General features: G+C 37.7%; 1 protein-coding gene across 3 annotated transcripts in view; it reads right to left on the bottom strand.

Moving 5' to 3' along the window:
• Positions 1 to 3,537: 3,537 nt before the first annotated feature.
• ADHFE1 (alcohol dehydrogenase iron containing 1) overlaps positions 3,538 to 15,502 on the bottom strand; it is a 150,617-nt gene continuing 138,652 nt past the window's right edge. For all 3 annotated transcript variants that reach the window (XM_053715088.1, XM_053715089.1, XM_053715090.1), the window contains exon 15: positions 3,538 to 3,718. In XM_053715088.1, the coding sequence (XP_053571063.1) occupies positions 3,635 to 3,718 (84 nt within the window). In that variant the 3' untranslated portion in view covers positions 3,538 to 3,634. The remainder of the gene's footprint in view (positions 3,719 to 15,502) is intronic.

The following is a 15,502-nucleotide window of genomic DNA, read 5'->3' as shown; positions in this document are numbered from 1 at the left end:
TTATTGTACACATAACATTTCATATCTTCACAAAATAGAAACCTTTTGGGAGGCGTCAAAAAACGTTTTACGTGGGGAAATTAAGGCATATCTTGATGTTCGAAATAAGAAGAATCGGGCCCGTGATATACAATTAACTAATCAAGTTAAAAATGCTTATAAAAATTCATAGTGCCCATTCAATTCTTAATTGGAATAAATATATTGACCTGAGGAAGGAAAGAGATGCTTTTCTATTGCAAAAACATCAAGAAGAAGAGACTAAAATTAATTTATATTTTAGGAGCTTTCATAGCAGTTCAGCCAAAAATCTTGCCAGACTGGTGAAAGCTAGGAAAAAGAAGAATTTTGTACCTGTCATACAGGCTGGCGCTAATCGTTATACGGATATGGAAGAGATATGTGGAGTCTTTTTTAAATATTACCAACAACTATATATGCTGAAGGTAATCTTAACCGCATCAACCAAGAGAATTTTTGGTCTCAGATTATCCTACCTAGGATACAGAAAGAGGAGCTAGAACTCCTCAATGCCCCTATCACAGAAGAAGAGATTGGCAAAGCAATAGACTTAAAGCAGCCGGACCGGATGGGTTTACAGCCGAATATTATAAAAGCCTAGCTGAAGAGTTAATTCCAGTGTTAGAAAAATTATACAACAGCTATTTTTTATCTGACAATCCAATATCAGTTTTGTTTTCAGCGGCGAATATTTAATTAATTTAAAAAAAAAGGTAAGAATCCAGAAGATCCAGCCTCTTATAGGCCCATTTCTGTGCTCAATGCTGATTATAAAATTTTGGCTTCCATTATAGCTTGCAGATTGGTTTTCTGTCTGGATAAACTCATTCATCCTGACCAGTCTGGGTTCATGACAGCACAGAACCCTTCTAAAAACATTTGGAAATTAATTACTTTGGTGACTATATTTGGAATTGTGATCAATTAAAAGAAAAGAGTGACTTTAAAGACATAGTTATTCTTACTTTAGATGCTGTCAAAGCTTTTGACAGCATTTCTTGGACGCATCTTTTTTCAACGCTTTCACAATTTGGCTTTTCGGTTAACTATGCCCAATTTATCCAAAAAATGTATCGGAATCCTGTGTCATTTCTTTTGGTTAACCGTACATTGTCTCCTAAAATTATTTTACAGAGGGGGACAAGACAGGGTTGCCCCCTTTCACCTCTTTTGTTTAATATGGCCCTTGAGCCCCTGGCAGTAAGGTTAAGAGAAGTATCAGGGATCCCAGTTGGTATTCAAAGTTTAAAGATATTATTCTATGCAGATGATATCTTAATATTTCTGCATAACACTGTCAATACAATTCCTAAGGTAGTATATGCTTTAGATGAGTATAGTTCGTTTGCAGGCTATACAATTAATATGGAGAAGAGTGAACTTATGTGGCTTGGTAAAAAGGACCCAGAACAACCTAACACTATCTTTCGTATAGTTAATACTATCAAATATCTTGGCCTTGAAATTCATTAAAACCCCAAACCTTGGTATCAGGCAAACTTCGTACCTCTTTTCCAAAGGATTAAAGAAGATCTTGAGCTATGGGCTGCCTTTCCTCTATCTATCACAGCCTCCATTAATTTAATTAAAACTATAATCTTTCCTTGGATTTTATACCCGCTGAAAAATCTGCCACTTATTATTTGAAATAAAGATTTGAGTAAGCTGGCCTCGTGGTTCTCCAAATTCATTTGGAAATCTAAAAAACCTTGTATATCACTCAGTAGATTGCCACAAAAATATTCTGACGCTGGTTTAGCTCTTCCCAATGTTAGACTTTATAACTGGGCTACATTGCTTAAACTAGCCATTGACTGGATTGCCCAAACTAACTTGGTTACTTCCTTCGATATAGAATCACATCTGGTTGCGCCATGGTCTTTAAAGGCCCTGTTACATTGTCCTTTGCATAATCTTCCCTTGAAAGTTTCTACCCTTCTGTCATTTAAAAATATAATTCTGGTGTGGCAAAAGTGGAAGGGTTGCAATCTTTCTGGTGCTGAAACACTGGTACGATACCTGTCCTTGATTTCCGAGTTCCCGGCAAGCTCCTTCTACCCAATCACATGTCTCGCTGATCCCACGTGACTCCGGAGGACCAATCGGGTAACCGTTGTAGGGAAAGTGTTTTCTCTGGCTTTGTCGATTTATCCAATCTTTATCCGTTTCTTGTCATCTGAATATTCGAATTACCGAATGTTCAGATGACAAGAACTGTGATTGGCTAGAAGGAGTTTGCCGGGAACTCGGAACTCGAGGATGCTAACAAAGACAGAAAGGTATCGTACCAGTGTTTCAGCACCAGAAAGACCGCAACCCTTCCACGACCCAGAAAAAGGAGGAAAGGCCATCGGAGGTCCGGTAAGGGAACTGAGTGAAACCCGGCAATTTCAGAACTGATAATTATATAAGGAAATAATTAATGAGACACTATTGATAGGAACAGTTACCAGTTACAGCTCCACAATTGTGCATCAAAGAGCCTGCAATTGTGTATCAAAGTGCCTGCAATTGTGTATCCAGCTAGTTTCTGTATATCAGAACATTTGGGACAGTAATATTACAGCAAGAGAGTTGTGGCCACAACTTTTTATTAACTTTTAGCTATATAGTTTATACACTTGGTATTATAAGATTGATTTTTATGTAGGAACAGATTTGTATTTTATCATTTATAACAGTAAAGGACGCTTCTTATGTACTTAACCATTTGTGATAAGAATTTAATTTCATGTTTGAGGTATATATCATATTCTTGTGATACACATTATATATCATATTAGTGTGATTAAGTTCGATATAGAGTAAGGTTCAATAACTGTGATAACAGATGATATAGCTATACCGGATGAATTACGGACATAATTGATAACATTAGTATATCCAATCCCAGAGCTTCTCTTTAGCTCTTCCTTACCCCTCTGTTTTTTTTTTTTTTTTAATTTTATTTATAACCCAACAGTGTAAATCATACACCATCCATTATCCCTTGCAACACGCAAGATGCCCAGAGAAAAGAAAGAAAAAGAGGCAAACAAAAATTGACATCAGATCCACATTGCAAATAATTCAATACATCATTATTGTGAAATAACCTCTGTGTTATAATTTTTCCAATAATATCATAACTAGTAATCTTTCTATACGTCATTAAAAATAACATAATAATACAGTATAACATATGTTATAAAAGAAAATTAGTCTGACGTTCAGTGCTAGATTAATCAAAAATAATAACTCATATTCACTCTAATATAACATTAGTAGACACCTTGTAATCAAATCTGACGTCTGTATTTAACAAGATATACACTCGTTGGGGCTTTTTATCTTATCTACCCCCTCTGTTTAACATAATTTTTACTTTACTGTTCCTTGAAGTATTTATTTGAATGCATTTGTATAATACGAAACACCATGTTATCGGTCCATATTTTAAATTATCCCAGACAATTCTTTGTAGATCCCTTTGATAGAAGATGTTTCAATTTATATACACAAACCACAAAGCCACTGTTACAAGGTTAAAATATTTATTGAGTTTTCCATTTACATGATCTTACATGGGGGGGGGGGGGTGGTCACAGTCAGGTACCACCATATCCACAAGTGTTTAGTACAGTTTCATGGAGGCCTCAAACAAGTGTGACAGTTCTTCTTCAGAATGTGGTCGAGGTGAAAGCTTAGTAACACGTTCCTTAAAGAGAAAGAAAAAAATATCATATTTCTGCTTGCACACTGAGTTAAACATTGTATAGGTAATAAGTGCACATTGGCCACTTGCTAGACCAGCTATGTAGGTATTCCTTAAAGTGAAAGTGACACAGTCAATAATAATAATCATCATCATATCAGTGTGTTGTATAAAAGTGTTGATATACAAAACTCTTTTCAATTCTTCAAGGGATATGGCAATCTATTTGATGTGTTTAGCTAAGTCCTAGTAGTGCACTGCTGTGGTGCAAGCAACAGTGTAACGATACATTGCTGTAACACATCATATCTTTATGCCCCTTTAAGTTACAATTAAAGGGACAGTCTACTAATCAATGTTTAAAAAGATAGATATTCCCTTTAATACCCATTCCCCAGTTTTGCATAACCAACACGGTTTTATTAATATTGTTTTACATCTGTGATTATCTAAGCCCCAGTAGACTGCCTTTTAAACTCAGTGCTTTTTTAAAAAAAAAAAAAAAAATTTTTAGATTTTTAAAAACTTGCATTTTAGCCAATTAGTGCTGTTTCTTGTGAACCCATTATCATTTTCCTTAGGAGAGAGCACAATGTTATCTATATGGCACAAAGCACTGTCTGGCTGTAGTGCAAGATTGTAAAAAGCTAAAAAAAAAGCACTGAGATAAGGGGTGGTCTGCTGGGGCTTAGAAACAGGCAATCATTCTTAGAGGTTATAAAGTATGGTAATTTTCATTTGTGATTCAGACAGAGCAGACCATTTTAAAAAACTTTCCAATATACTTCTATTATCAAATTTGCTTCATTACCATGATATTCTGTGTTAAAGAGATACATAGGGAGGTGTCTGTAGCACTAAATAGCAGGAAATAGTGCTGTTATCTAATGCTCTTGCAAATAAATAACATTCTTGCCAAACTGCTGCAATATAGTTCTACAGAAATGGGCAGGCTCTTAAGCATATGCCCCTGCTTTTCAACAGAAGATACCAAGAGAATGAAGACAAAATGATAATAGAAGTAAATTAGAAAGTTGTTTATAAAATTTCATGCTCTATCTGAATCATCCCTTTAATATAGTAATATAGGTTATGCAAAGCTGGGGAATAGGTAGTAAAGCTGTTAGCTATCTTTTTAAACAATAACAAAAAATCAAGTAGACTGTCCCTTTAATAACACATGAGTGGTCTTATTACTTACTCAGAATGATATAACTATGCCACATATAGAATCATCCCCTTTAAGCATTGCCCTGCACATATCAGAATTGTTACTCTGGGAGATGTCACTCTTACTTATGTACCACTAAGATGGAGAACCAGCTACCCATGATTCATCAATCATTTCTGTATTTCTTAACACAAAAACACGGCGCAACTGCTCCTGAGACATCTGCTTACAACACACTACCGATTCCCTGTTTGAAGGGAATATATATGAATGAATTAATTCTTGCTCTCTGTGGAATACTGTAAAAGAATATTATTCTAATAGTGAGCATCATTAAACATTGACTTGGCTTATATTATATACAGTGCACATTGTATGAGCCCTTTCTCTGGCACCAAAGTGCAACAAATAATTCACAAACACAGCAGTATAATATTACATTTTTGTACAAAAATAGCTCATTTTTAGGATTAACCAAAAAAAAAAAAGTCCTCTGAACCACATATTTGTAGCAAAGTGATGTTTTAGTACACTTCACTGTGTGATGCAAGGGTTCCATTGGCGGAGTGTTTAGTACTTCAGCCTCACCATGTGCAGCAAGGGTTAATGTAAATGACTACTTTGCACAGTGTACAATGACAATTACACTTTACATGTGTGAATATAACCTTTTTTAGCTCCAAACGATTGTTAAACTTGTACATAAATAATAAATCTATTTGAGCTTGTGCATTATGGGTATACTGAGCATCTTTATCTTTATATGGTGTATTATTTATATGAATCATACTGTAAAATTGATTATTATATATTTTAACTAACTTTCGGCTACATTACGAATTTTGCGTTGTGAGTGGCTCGATGCTAACTTGCAAGTTATTTCCACCGCTTACCTCCCTATAGTGCTGCTATTACAGGTTTGCAAAAACCTGGCGTTAGCAGGCAATATGTCAGCGTTGAGCAAAATTGAGCTCCATACCGAACCCAAATACCAGCGCTGCTTTCAGCTGGTTTTACGTGCTCGCGCACGATTTCCCCATAGACATCAATGGGGAGAGCCGGCTAAAAAAAAGCCTAACACCTGCAATAAAGGAGCGTAAAGCTCCGTAACGCATCCCCATTGATTCCTATGGGGAAAGAAAAGTTATGTTTACACTTAACACGGTAACATAAATCCTGAGTCTAAACACCACTAATCTGCCGCCCCCAATGTCGCCGCCAACAACCTACACATATTAACCCATAATCTGCCGTCCCCAATGTCGCCGCCACCTACATTACAGTTATTAACCCCTAATCTGCTGCCCCGACATCGCCGCCACCTACCTACACTTATTAACCCCTAATCTGTCGCCCCCAATGTCGTCGCCACCTACATTACAGTTATTAACCCCTAATCTGCTGCCCCCGACATCGCCACCACCTACCTACACGTATTAACCCCTAATCTGCCGCCCCCCAACGTCGCCGCCACTATACTAAACCTAACCCTAAGTCTAAACCTAACGTAACCCTAACCGCCACTAACTTTAACATACTTAAAATAAATCTAAATAAAAATTACTATTAATACCTAAATAATTCCTATTTAAAACTAAATACTTACCTATAAAATAAACCCTTAGCTAGCTACAATATAACTAATAGTTACATTGTAGCTATCTTAGATTTTATTTTTATTTCACAGCTAAGTTTGTATTTATTTTAACTAGGTAGACTAGTTAGTAAATAGTTATTAACTATTTACTAACAACCTAGTTAAAATAAATACAAATGTACCTGTAAAATAAAACCTAACCTGTCTTACACTAACACCTAACCTTACACTACAATCAAATCACTTACATTCATTAAATACAATTAACTAAATTACAAAAAATAATAAACACTAAATTACACAAAATAAAAAAGAAATTATCAAATATTTAAACTAATTACACCTAATCCAATAGTCCTATCAAAATAAAAAAGCCCCCCAAAAATAAAAAAAACCCTAGCCTAAACTAAGCTGCCAATAGCCCTAAAAGGGCCTTTTGCGGGGCATTGCCCCAAAGAAATCAGCTCTTTTACCTGTAAAAAAATACAAACAACCCCCCAACAGTAAAACCCACCACCTACACAACCAAACCCCCAAATAAAATCCTATCTTAAAAAATCTAAGCTCCCCATTGCCCTTAAAAAAGGGCATTTGGATGGGCATTGCCCTTAAAAGGGCATTTAGCTCTTTTTCAGCCCAAACCCTAAGCTAAAAATAAAACCCACCCAATAAACCCTTTAAAAAAACCTAACACTAACCCCCGAAGATCCACTTACAGTTTTTGAAGACCGGACATCCATCCTCAACAAAGCCGGGAGAAGTTTTCATCCAAGCAACAAGAAGTACTCAATGAAGCCAAGAGAAGTCTTCATCCAAGCGGCAAGAAGTGGTCCTCCAGGCGGGCAGAAGTCTTCATCCAGACGGCATCTTCTATCTTCATCCTTCCAACGCGGAGCGGCTTCATCTTCAAGACATCCGACGCGGAGCATCCTCTTCTTTCAAATCCTCTTGAAGAATGAAGGTTCCTTTAAATGACATCATCCAAAATAGTGTCCCTTGAATTCCGATTGGCTGATAGAATTCTATCAGCCAATCGGAATTAAAGGTGAAAAAATCCTAAATGCTGATGCAATCAGCCAATAGGATTAAGCTTCAATCCTATTGGCTGATCCAATCAGCCAATAGGATTGAGCTCGCATTCTATTGGCTGATTGGAATAGCCAATAGAATGCAAGCTCAATCCTATTGGCTGATTGCATCAGCCAATAGGATTTTTTCAGCTTTAATTCCGATTGGCTTATAGAATTCTATCAGCCAATCGGAATTCAAGGGACACCATCTTGGATGAAGTCATTTAAAGGAACCTTCATTCTTCAAGAGGATTGGAAAGAAGAGGATGCTCCGCGCCGGATGTCTTGAAGATGGAGCCGCTCCGCGTCAGGAGGATGAAGATAGAAGATGCCGTCTGGATGAAGACTTCTGCCCGCCTGGGGGACCATTTCTTGCCGCTTGGATAAAGACTTCTCTCGGCTTCGTTGAGGACTTCTGCCCGCCTGGATGAAGACTTCTCCCAGCTTCGTTGAGGATGGATGTCCGGTCTTCAAAAACTGTAAGTGGATCTTCGGGGGTTAGTGTTAGTTTTTTTTAAGGGTTTATTGGGTGGGTTTTATTTTTAGCTTAGGGTTTGGGCTGAAAAATAGCTAAATTACCTTTTAAGGGCAATGCCCATCCAAATGCCCTTTTCAGGGCAATGGTGAGCTTAGGTTTTTTAAGATAGGATTTTATTTGGGGGGATTGGTTGTGTGGGTGGGTAGTCTACCTAGTTAAAATAAATACAAACTTAACTGTGAAATAAAAATAAAACCTAAGATAGCTACAATGTAACTATTAGTTATATTGTTGCTATCTTAGGGTTTATTTTACAGGTAAGTATTTAGTTTTAAATAGGAATTATTTAGGTATTAATTGTAATTTTTATTTAGAATTATTTTAATTATGTTAAAGTTAGTGGGTGTTAGGGTTAGACTTAGGGTTAGGTTTAGGGGTTAATAACTTTAGTATAGTGGCAGCGATTTTGGAGGCAGCAGATTAGGGGTTAATAAGTGTAAATAGGTTGCGGCGAAGTTAGGGACAGCAGATTAGGGGTTAATAATACTTAACTAGTGTTTGCGATGCGGGAGTGTGGCGGTTTAGGGGTTAATATGTTTATTATAGTGGCGGCGATGTCAGGAGCGGCAGATTAATAGGTAGTTTATGAGTTTAGAGTTTATGAGTGTTAGTGTACTTTTTAGCACTTTAGTTATGAGTTTTATGTTACAGCTTTGTAACATAAAAGCCATAACTACTGACTTTTCAAAGTGAAAGATATAACACCAACATGTCAGGCAAAAATAAAGACAATTCAAAAACAGAATCAATGAGTTGGGAAAAGGATCACCCCATTGTGTCCGTATTTTGTTGAACCACCTTTTGCTTTAATTACAGCTTTTAGTCTTTTGAGATATGTCTCTACTAACTTTTCACATCTAGGGGGCTAGTTATCAAGCCGTCTAATTTTCTGGCTTCGCCGGCCCAATACGTCCGCCTAAGCTCGCCTACCTTCGCCGCCGCGGACCTGAAAAAATACGCCTAAGTTATCAAATAAAGCTGTCAAAAAGCCGCGGGGCGATGAGCAGCGGACTGTGACAGTTATCACTCATCCGATCTCGCTGCCCTTCGGCTTTTTCCCAGCTTTATTGCTAGCCTGTCACTAAGCACTCACACTAAACTGCACTGTTCTACCCCCTATACCGGCGCCCCCGGAGCCCCCCGCAACTCAATAAAGTTACTAACCCCTAAACCGCCGCTCCTAGACCCTGCCGCAACTCTGATAAATGTATTAACCCCTAAACCGCCGCTCCCGGACACCGCTGCCACCTACATTATACCTAGTAACCCCTATCCTGCCCCCCCTATACCGTCGCCCTCTATTATAAAATTATTAACCCCTATCCTGCTGATCCCGCACCTCTCCGCAACTAAATAAATAGTTTAACCCCTAAACCGCCGCTCCATGAACCCGCCGCAACCTATAATAAATTTATTAACCCCTATCCTGCCCCCCACTACGCCGCCGCCACTGTAATAAAATGATTAACCCCTAAACCTAAGTCTAACCCTAACCATAACGCCCCCCTAACTTAAATATTAATTAAATAAATCTAAATAAATTAACTCTTATTAACTAAATGAATCCTATTTAAAACTAAATACTTACCTTTAAAATAAACCCTAATATAGCTACAATATAAATAATAATTATATTCTAGCTATCTTAGGATTTATTTTTATTTTACAGGTACCTTTCAATTTATTTTAACCATGTACAATAACTATTAAATAGTTATTAACTATTTAATAGCTTACCTAGCTAAAATAAAGAGAAATGTACCTGTGAAATAAATCCTAACCTAAGTTACAATTACACCTAACACTACACTATACTTTAATAAATTATTCCTATTTAAACTAAATACTTACCTGTAAAATAAACCCTAAGATAGCTACAATATAATTAATAATTATATTCTAGCTATCTTAGGATTTATATTTATTTTACAGGTAACTTTGTATTTATTTTAGCTAGTTAGAATAGTTATTAAATAGTTATTAACTATTTAATAACTACCTAGCTAAAAGAAATACAAAAATACCTGTAAAATAAATCCTAACTTAAGTTACAATTAAACCTAATACTACACTATCATTAAATTAATTAAATAAATTACCTACAAAGAACTACAATGAAATACAATTACATAAACTAACTAAAGTACAAAAAATAAAAAAAGCTAAGTTACAAAAAATAAAAAATTAAGTTACAAATATGTTAAAAATATTACAACAATTTTAAGCTACTTACACCTAATCTAAGCCCCCTAATAAAATAACAAACCCCCCCAAAATAAAAAAAATCCCTACCCTATTCTAAATTACATAAATTTCAAAGCTCTTTTACCTTACCAGCCCTTAAAAGGGCCATTTGTGGGGGCATGCCCCAAAAAGTTCAGCTCTTTTGCCTGTAAAATAAAAATACAACCCCCCCCCAACATTAAAACCCACCACCCACATACCCCTAATCTAACCCAAACCCCCCTTACAAAAACCTAACACTAATCCCCTGAAGATCATCCTACCTTGAGTCGTCTTCACTCAGCCGAGCCACCGATGGAACTGAAGAGGACATCCGGAGCGGAAGAAGTTAATCCTCCAAGCGGCGCTGAAGAAATCTTCCATCCGATGAAGTCATCATCCAGGCGGCGCTGAAGAAGTCTTCGATCCGGCCGATGTCATCTTCAAAGAGGCGCTGAAGAGGTCTTCTATCCGGGCGAAGTCATCTTCCAAGCCGGGTCTTGAATCTTCCTTCCGCCGACGCGGAACCACCTTCTTCACCGACGGACTACAACGAATGACGGCTCCTTTAAGGGACGTCATCCAAGATGGCGTCCCCTCAATTCCGATTGGCTGATAGGATTCTATCAGCCAATCGGAATTAAGGTAGGAAAATCTGATTGGCTGATGGAATCAGCCAATCAGATTGAGCTTGCATTCTATTGGCTGTTCCGATCAGCCAATAGAATGCGAGCTCAATCTGATTGGCTGATTGGATCAGCCAATCGGATTGAACTTGAATCTGATTGGCTGATTCCATCAGCCAATCAGATTTTCCTACCTTAATTCCGATTGGCTGATAGAATCCTATCAGCCAATCGGAATTGAGGGGACGCCATCTTGGATGACGTCCCTTAAAGGAGCCGTCATTCGTCGTAGTCCGTCGGTGAAGAAGGTGGTTCCGCGTCGGCGGAAGGAAGATTCAAGACCCGGCTTGGAAGATGACTTCGCCCGGATAGAAGACCTCTTCAGCGCCTCTTTGAAGATGACATCGGCCGGATCGAAGACTTCTTCAGCGCCGCCTGGATGATGACTTCATCGGATGGAAGATTTCTTCAGCGCCGCTTGGAGGATTAACTTCTTCCGCTCCGGATGTCCTCTTCAGTTCCATCGGTGGCTCGGCTGAGTGAAGACGACTCAAGGTAGGATGATCTTCAGGGGATTAGTGTTAGGTTTTTGTAAGGGGGGTTTGGGTTAGATTAGGGGTATGTGGGTGGTGGGTTTTAATGTTGGGGGGGGGGTTGTATTTTTATTTTACAGGCAAAAGAGCTGAACTTTTTGGGGCATGCCCCCACAAATGGCCCTTTTAAGGGCTGGTAAGGTAAAAGAGCTTTGAAATTTATGTAATTTAGAATAGGGTAGGGATTTTTTTTATTTTGGGGGGGTTTGTTATTTTATTAGGGGGCTTAGATTAGGTGTAAGTAGCTTAAAATTGTTGTAATATTTTTAACATGTTTGTAACTTAATTTTTTATTTTTTGTAACTTAGCTTTTTTTATTTTTTGTACTTTAGTTAGTTTATGTAATTGTATTTCATTGTAGTTATTTGTAGGTAGTTTATTTAGTTAATTTAATGATAGTGTAGTATTAGGTTTAATTGTAACTTAAGTTAGGATTTATTTTACAGGTAATTTTGTATTTCTTTTAGCTAGGTAGTTATTAAATAGTTAATAACTATTTAATAACTATTCTAACTAGCTAAAATAAATACAAAGTTACCTGTAAAATAAATATAAATCCTAAGATAGCTATAATATAATTATTAATTACATTGTAGCTATCTTAGGGTTTATTTTACAGGTAAGTATTTATTTTTAAATAGGAATAATTTATTAAAGTATAGTGTAGTGTTAGGTGTAATTGTAACTTAGGTTAGGATTTATTTCACAGGTACATTTCTCTTTATTTTAGCTAGGTAAGCTATTAAATAGTTAATAAATATTTAATAGCTATTGTACATGGTTAAAATAAATTGAAAGGTACCTGTAAAATAAAAATAAATCCTAAGATAGCTAGAATATAATTATTATTTATATTGTAGCTATATTAGGGTTTATTTTAAAGGTAAGTATTTAGTTTTAAATAGGATTCATTTAGTTAATAAGAGTTAATTTATTTAGATTTATTTAATTAATATTTAAGTTAGGGGGCGTTAGGGTTAGGGTTAGGTTTAGGGGTTAATAATTTTATTACAGTGGCGGCGGCGTAGTGGGGGGCAGGATAGGGGTTAATAAATTTATTATAGGTGGCGACGGTGTAGGGGGGGCAGATTAGGGGTTAATAAATGTATTATAGGTGGCGACGGTGTAGGGGGGGCAGGATAGGGGTTAATACATTTAATATAGGTTGCGGCGGGTTCAGGGAGCGGCGGTTTAGGGGTTAATACATTTATTATAGTTGCGGTGGGCTCCGGGAGCGGCGGTTTAGGGGTTAATATGTATAGAGTAGCTTGCGGTGGGCTCCGGGAGCGGCGGTTTAGGGGGTAATAACTTTATTTAGTTGCGGCGGTGTAGGGGGGTCAGATTAGTGGTGTTTAGACTCGGGGTACATGTTAGGGTGTTAGGTGTAGACAGCTCCCATAGAAATCAATGGGATGTCTGTCAGCAGCGAACTTGTACTTTCGCTATGGTCAGACTCCCATTGATTCCTATGGGATCTGCCGCCTCCAGGCTGGCGCTTTGAAAACCAGGTACGCTGGGCCGTAAAAGTGCCGAGCGTACCTGCTAGTTTTTTGATAGCTAGCAAAAGTAGTGAGAATGTGCCGCACTTGTGTGCGGAACATCTGGAGTGACGTAAGAATCGATCTGTGTCGGACTGAGTCCGGCGGATCGAAGCTTACGTCACAAAATTCTACTTTTGCCGGTCTCGAGCCTTTGATAACTAAGGCGTATCAGCCTCGCCACAAATACGCTGCGGAATACGCAGCGTATTTGAGGTTGACGGCTTGATAACTAGGCCCCCTAGACTGTGCTATATTTAGCCACTCTTATTTGCAGAACTGCTCCAGTTCCGTTACATTTGATGGTGACCGTTTGTGGACTGCAGTCTTCAAGTCATGCCAAAGATATTTAATGGGGTTTAAGTCTGGGCTCTGACTAGGCCATGCAAGGACATTCACCTTTTTCTCCTTCAACCACTGTGTGGTCATTTTTGCTTTGGGTGATTGTCATGTCCTAAAATTACTTGTAAACTCAATCAGTTGTAGCTAATCACCTTCTCAACGGCACACACAAAGCCATTTTACCTTCAACTGTGATCAGCTGTGGGCATATTGATTAGCTCAGCATGAAAAGAGCTTTCCTGGAGCATCTCAGTCCCTGGTAGTGCAACTGAAGCAAACAATCAACTATGGATGGCAAGGCACTGTCAAAAGTGCTCTGGTATAATGTTGTGGACAGGCACAAGTCAGGAGATGGATACAAGACAATATCAAAGGTTTTATCAATGCCCAGAAGCATAGTGAAGTCTATTATGAAGAAGTGGAAGATATTTGGTTCAACACAGACCTCTCTGGATCAGTACGTTACTCTAAACTGGATGAAAGAGCCAGGGGGAAACTACCAAGAAGTCTACAGCAACTCTGAAGCAGTTACAGGAATTTATGACAAAGAGTGGTCATTGTGTGCATGTGACAACAATATCACACATTCTCCACAAATGTGGCTTGTATGGGATGGTTGCAAGAAAAAAAGCCACTCCACAAGAAAGGCCACATGCAGTCACGACTGAGCTTTACCATAACACACCTAGGAGATTCTGAAGCCACATGGAAAAAGGTGTTATGGTCAGATGACACTAACATTTAATTATTTGGCCTCAACAACAAACAATATGTCTGGAGGAAATCCAATACAGCTCACCATCGAAATAACACCATACCTACAGTAAAGCATGGAGGTGGTAATATGCTATTATAGGGGAGTTTCTATGCAGCAGGCACTGGAGCATTTGTCAGGATAGAAAAAGTAATGGATGGGGCAAAATATCGTCAAATTCTTGAGGAAATTCTGCTGCCCTCTGCCAGGAAGTTGTCAATGGGAAGAAGGTTTACCTTCCAACAAGACAATCACCCAAAGCACACAGCAAAAATGACCACACAGTGGTTGAAGGAGAAAAAGGTAAATGTCCTTGCATGGCCTAGTCAGAGGCCAGACTTAAACCCCATTGAATATCTGTGGCATGACTTGAAGACTGCAGTCCACAAACGGTCACCATCAAATGTAACGGAACTGGAGCAGTTCTGCAAATAAGAGTGGGCAAATATTGCACAGTCTAGATGTGAAAAGTTAGTAGAGACATATCCCAACAGACTAAAGGCTGTAATTAACTCAGTGATTCTGTTTTAAAATTGTCTTTATTTTTGCCTGACATGGTGGTGTTATATCTTTCACTTGGATATTATAAGTAATTACAACTGTATAAACAAAAACTGTGCAAAGCAACAAAATGTGATTATTTTCAAGGGGGGTGATTATTTTCAATACCCACTATATAACTACCCTAAAATAAATAAAAACTTACCTGTGAAATAAATAAAACCTAAGCTTAAACTAAAAATAAACCTAGCATTACTATTTCAAACAAATAAATATACCCAAAATAAAAAACCTAAATTAAAAAATCCTAACACTACGGGAAAAAAGCTTAACATTACAAAAAATACCAAACTCTAAAATTACGAAAAATAAAAAAAATCTAAGATTACAGAAAATAATAAACTAAATTATCCAAAATAGAAAAATTAAACCTAATCTAATACCCCTATGAAAACAAAAAATCACCACAAAATAAAAACACCCCCTAATCTAACACTAAACTTCTAATAGCCCTTAAAAGGGCCTTTTGTAGGGCATTGCCCTGAAGAAATTAGCTATTTTACATTAAAAACTACAAATCAGGGAGGCGGAGCCAGCGCTCAACAATGGCGGCTGCACCTTAAGTGAGCTCTCGCTTCTGAGCCATGCAATAATAAAATAAAAATGATTTGCACCCCCTTCCAGCTCTCATAACTATCGTGGGCTGTGTGTTAGCTACGGTCTTAACTTCATTGCATAAGAAGAGCGATCCTAGTTACCACAGATTGGCGGCATCTCTAAATCAGGGTCTAGGCCACACAACAGTATCGCAAAGTCTCAGAGCGGCGGGAATAC

This window comes from Bombina bombina, chromosome 5 (genome assembly GCF_027579735.1).
Source record: "Bombina bombina isolate aBomBom1 chromosome 5, aBomBom1.pri, whole genome shotgun sequence".
Lineage (NCBI taxonomy): Eukaryota > Metazoa > Chordata > Amphibia > Anura > Bombinatoridae > Bombina > Bombina bombina.
The sequence above is the reverse complement of the archived record's forward strand: the minus strand, read 5'-3'. Positions and strand labels throughout refer to the sequence as shown.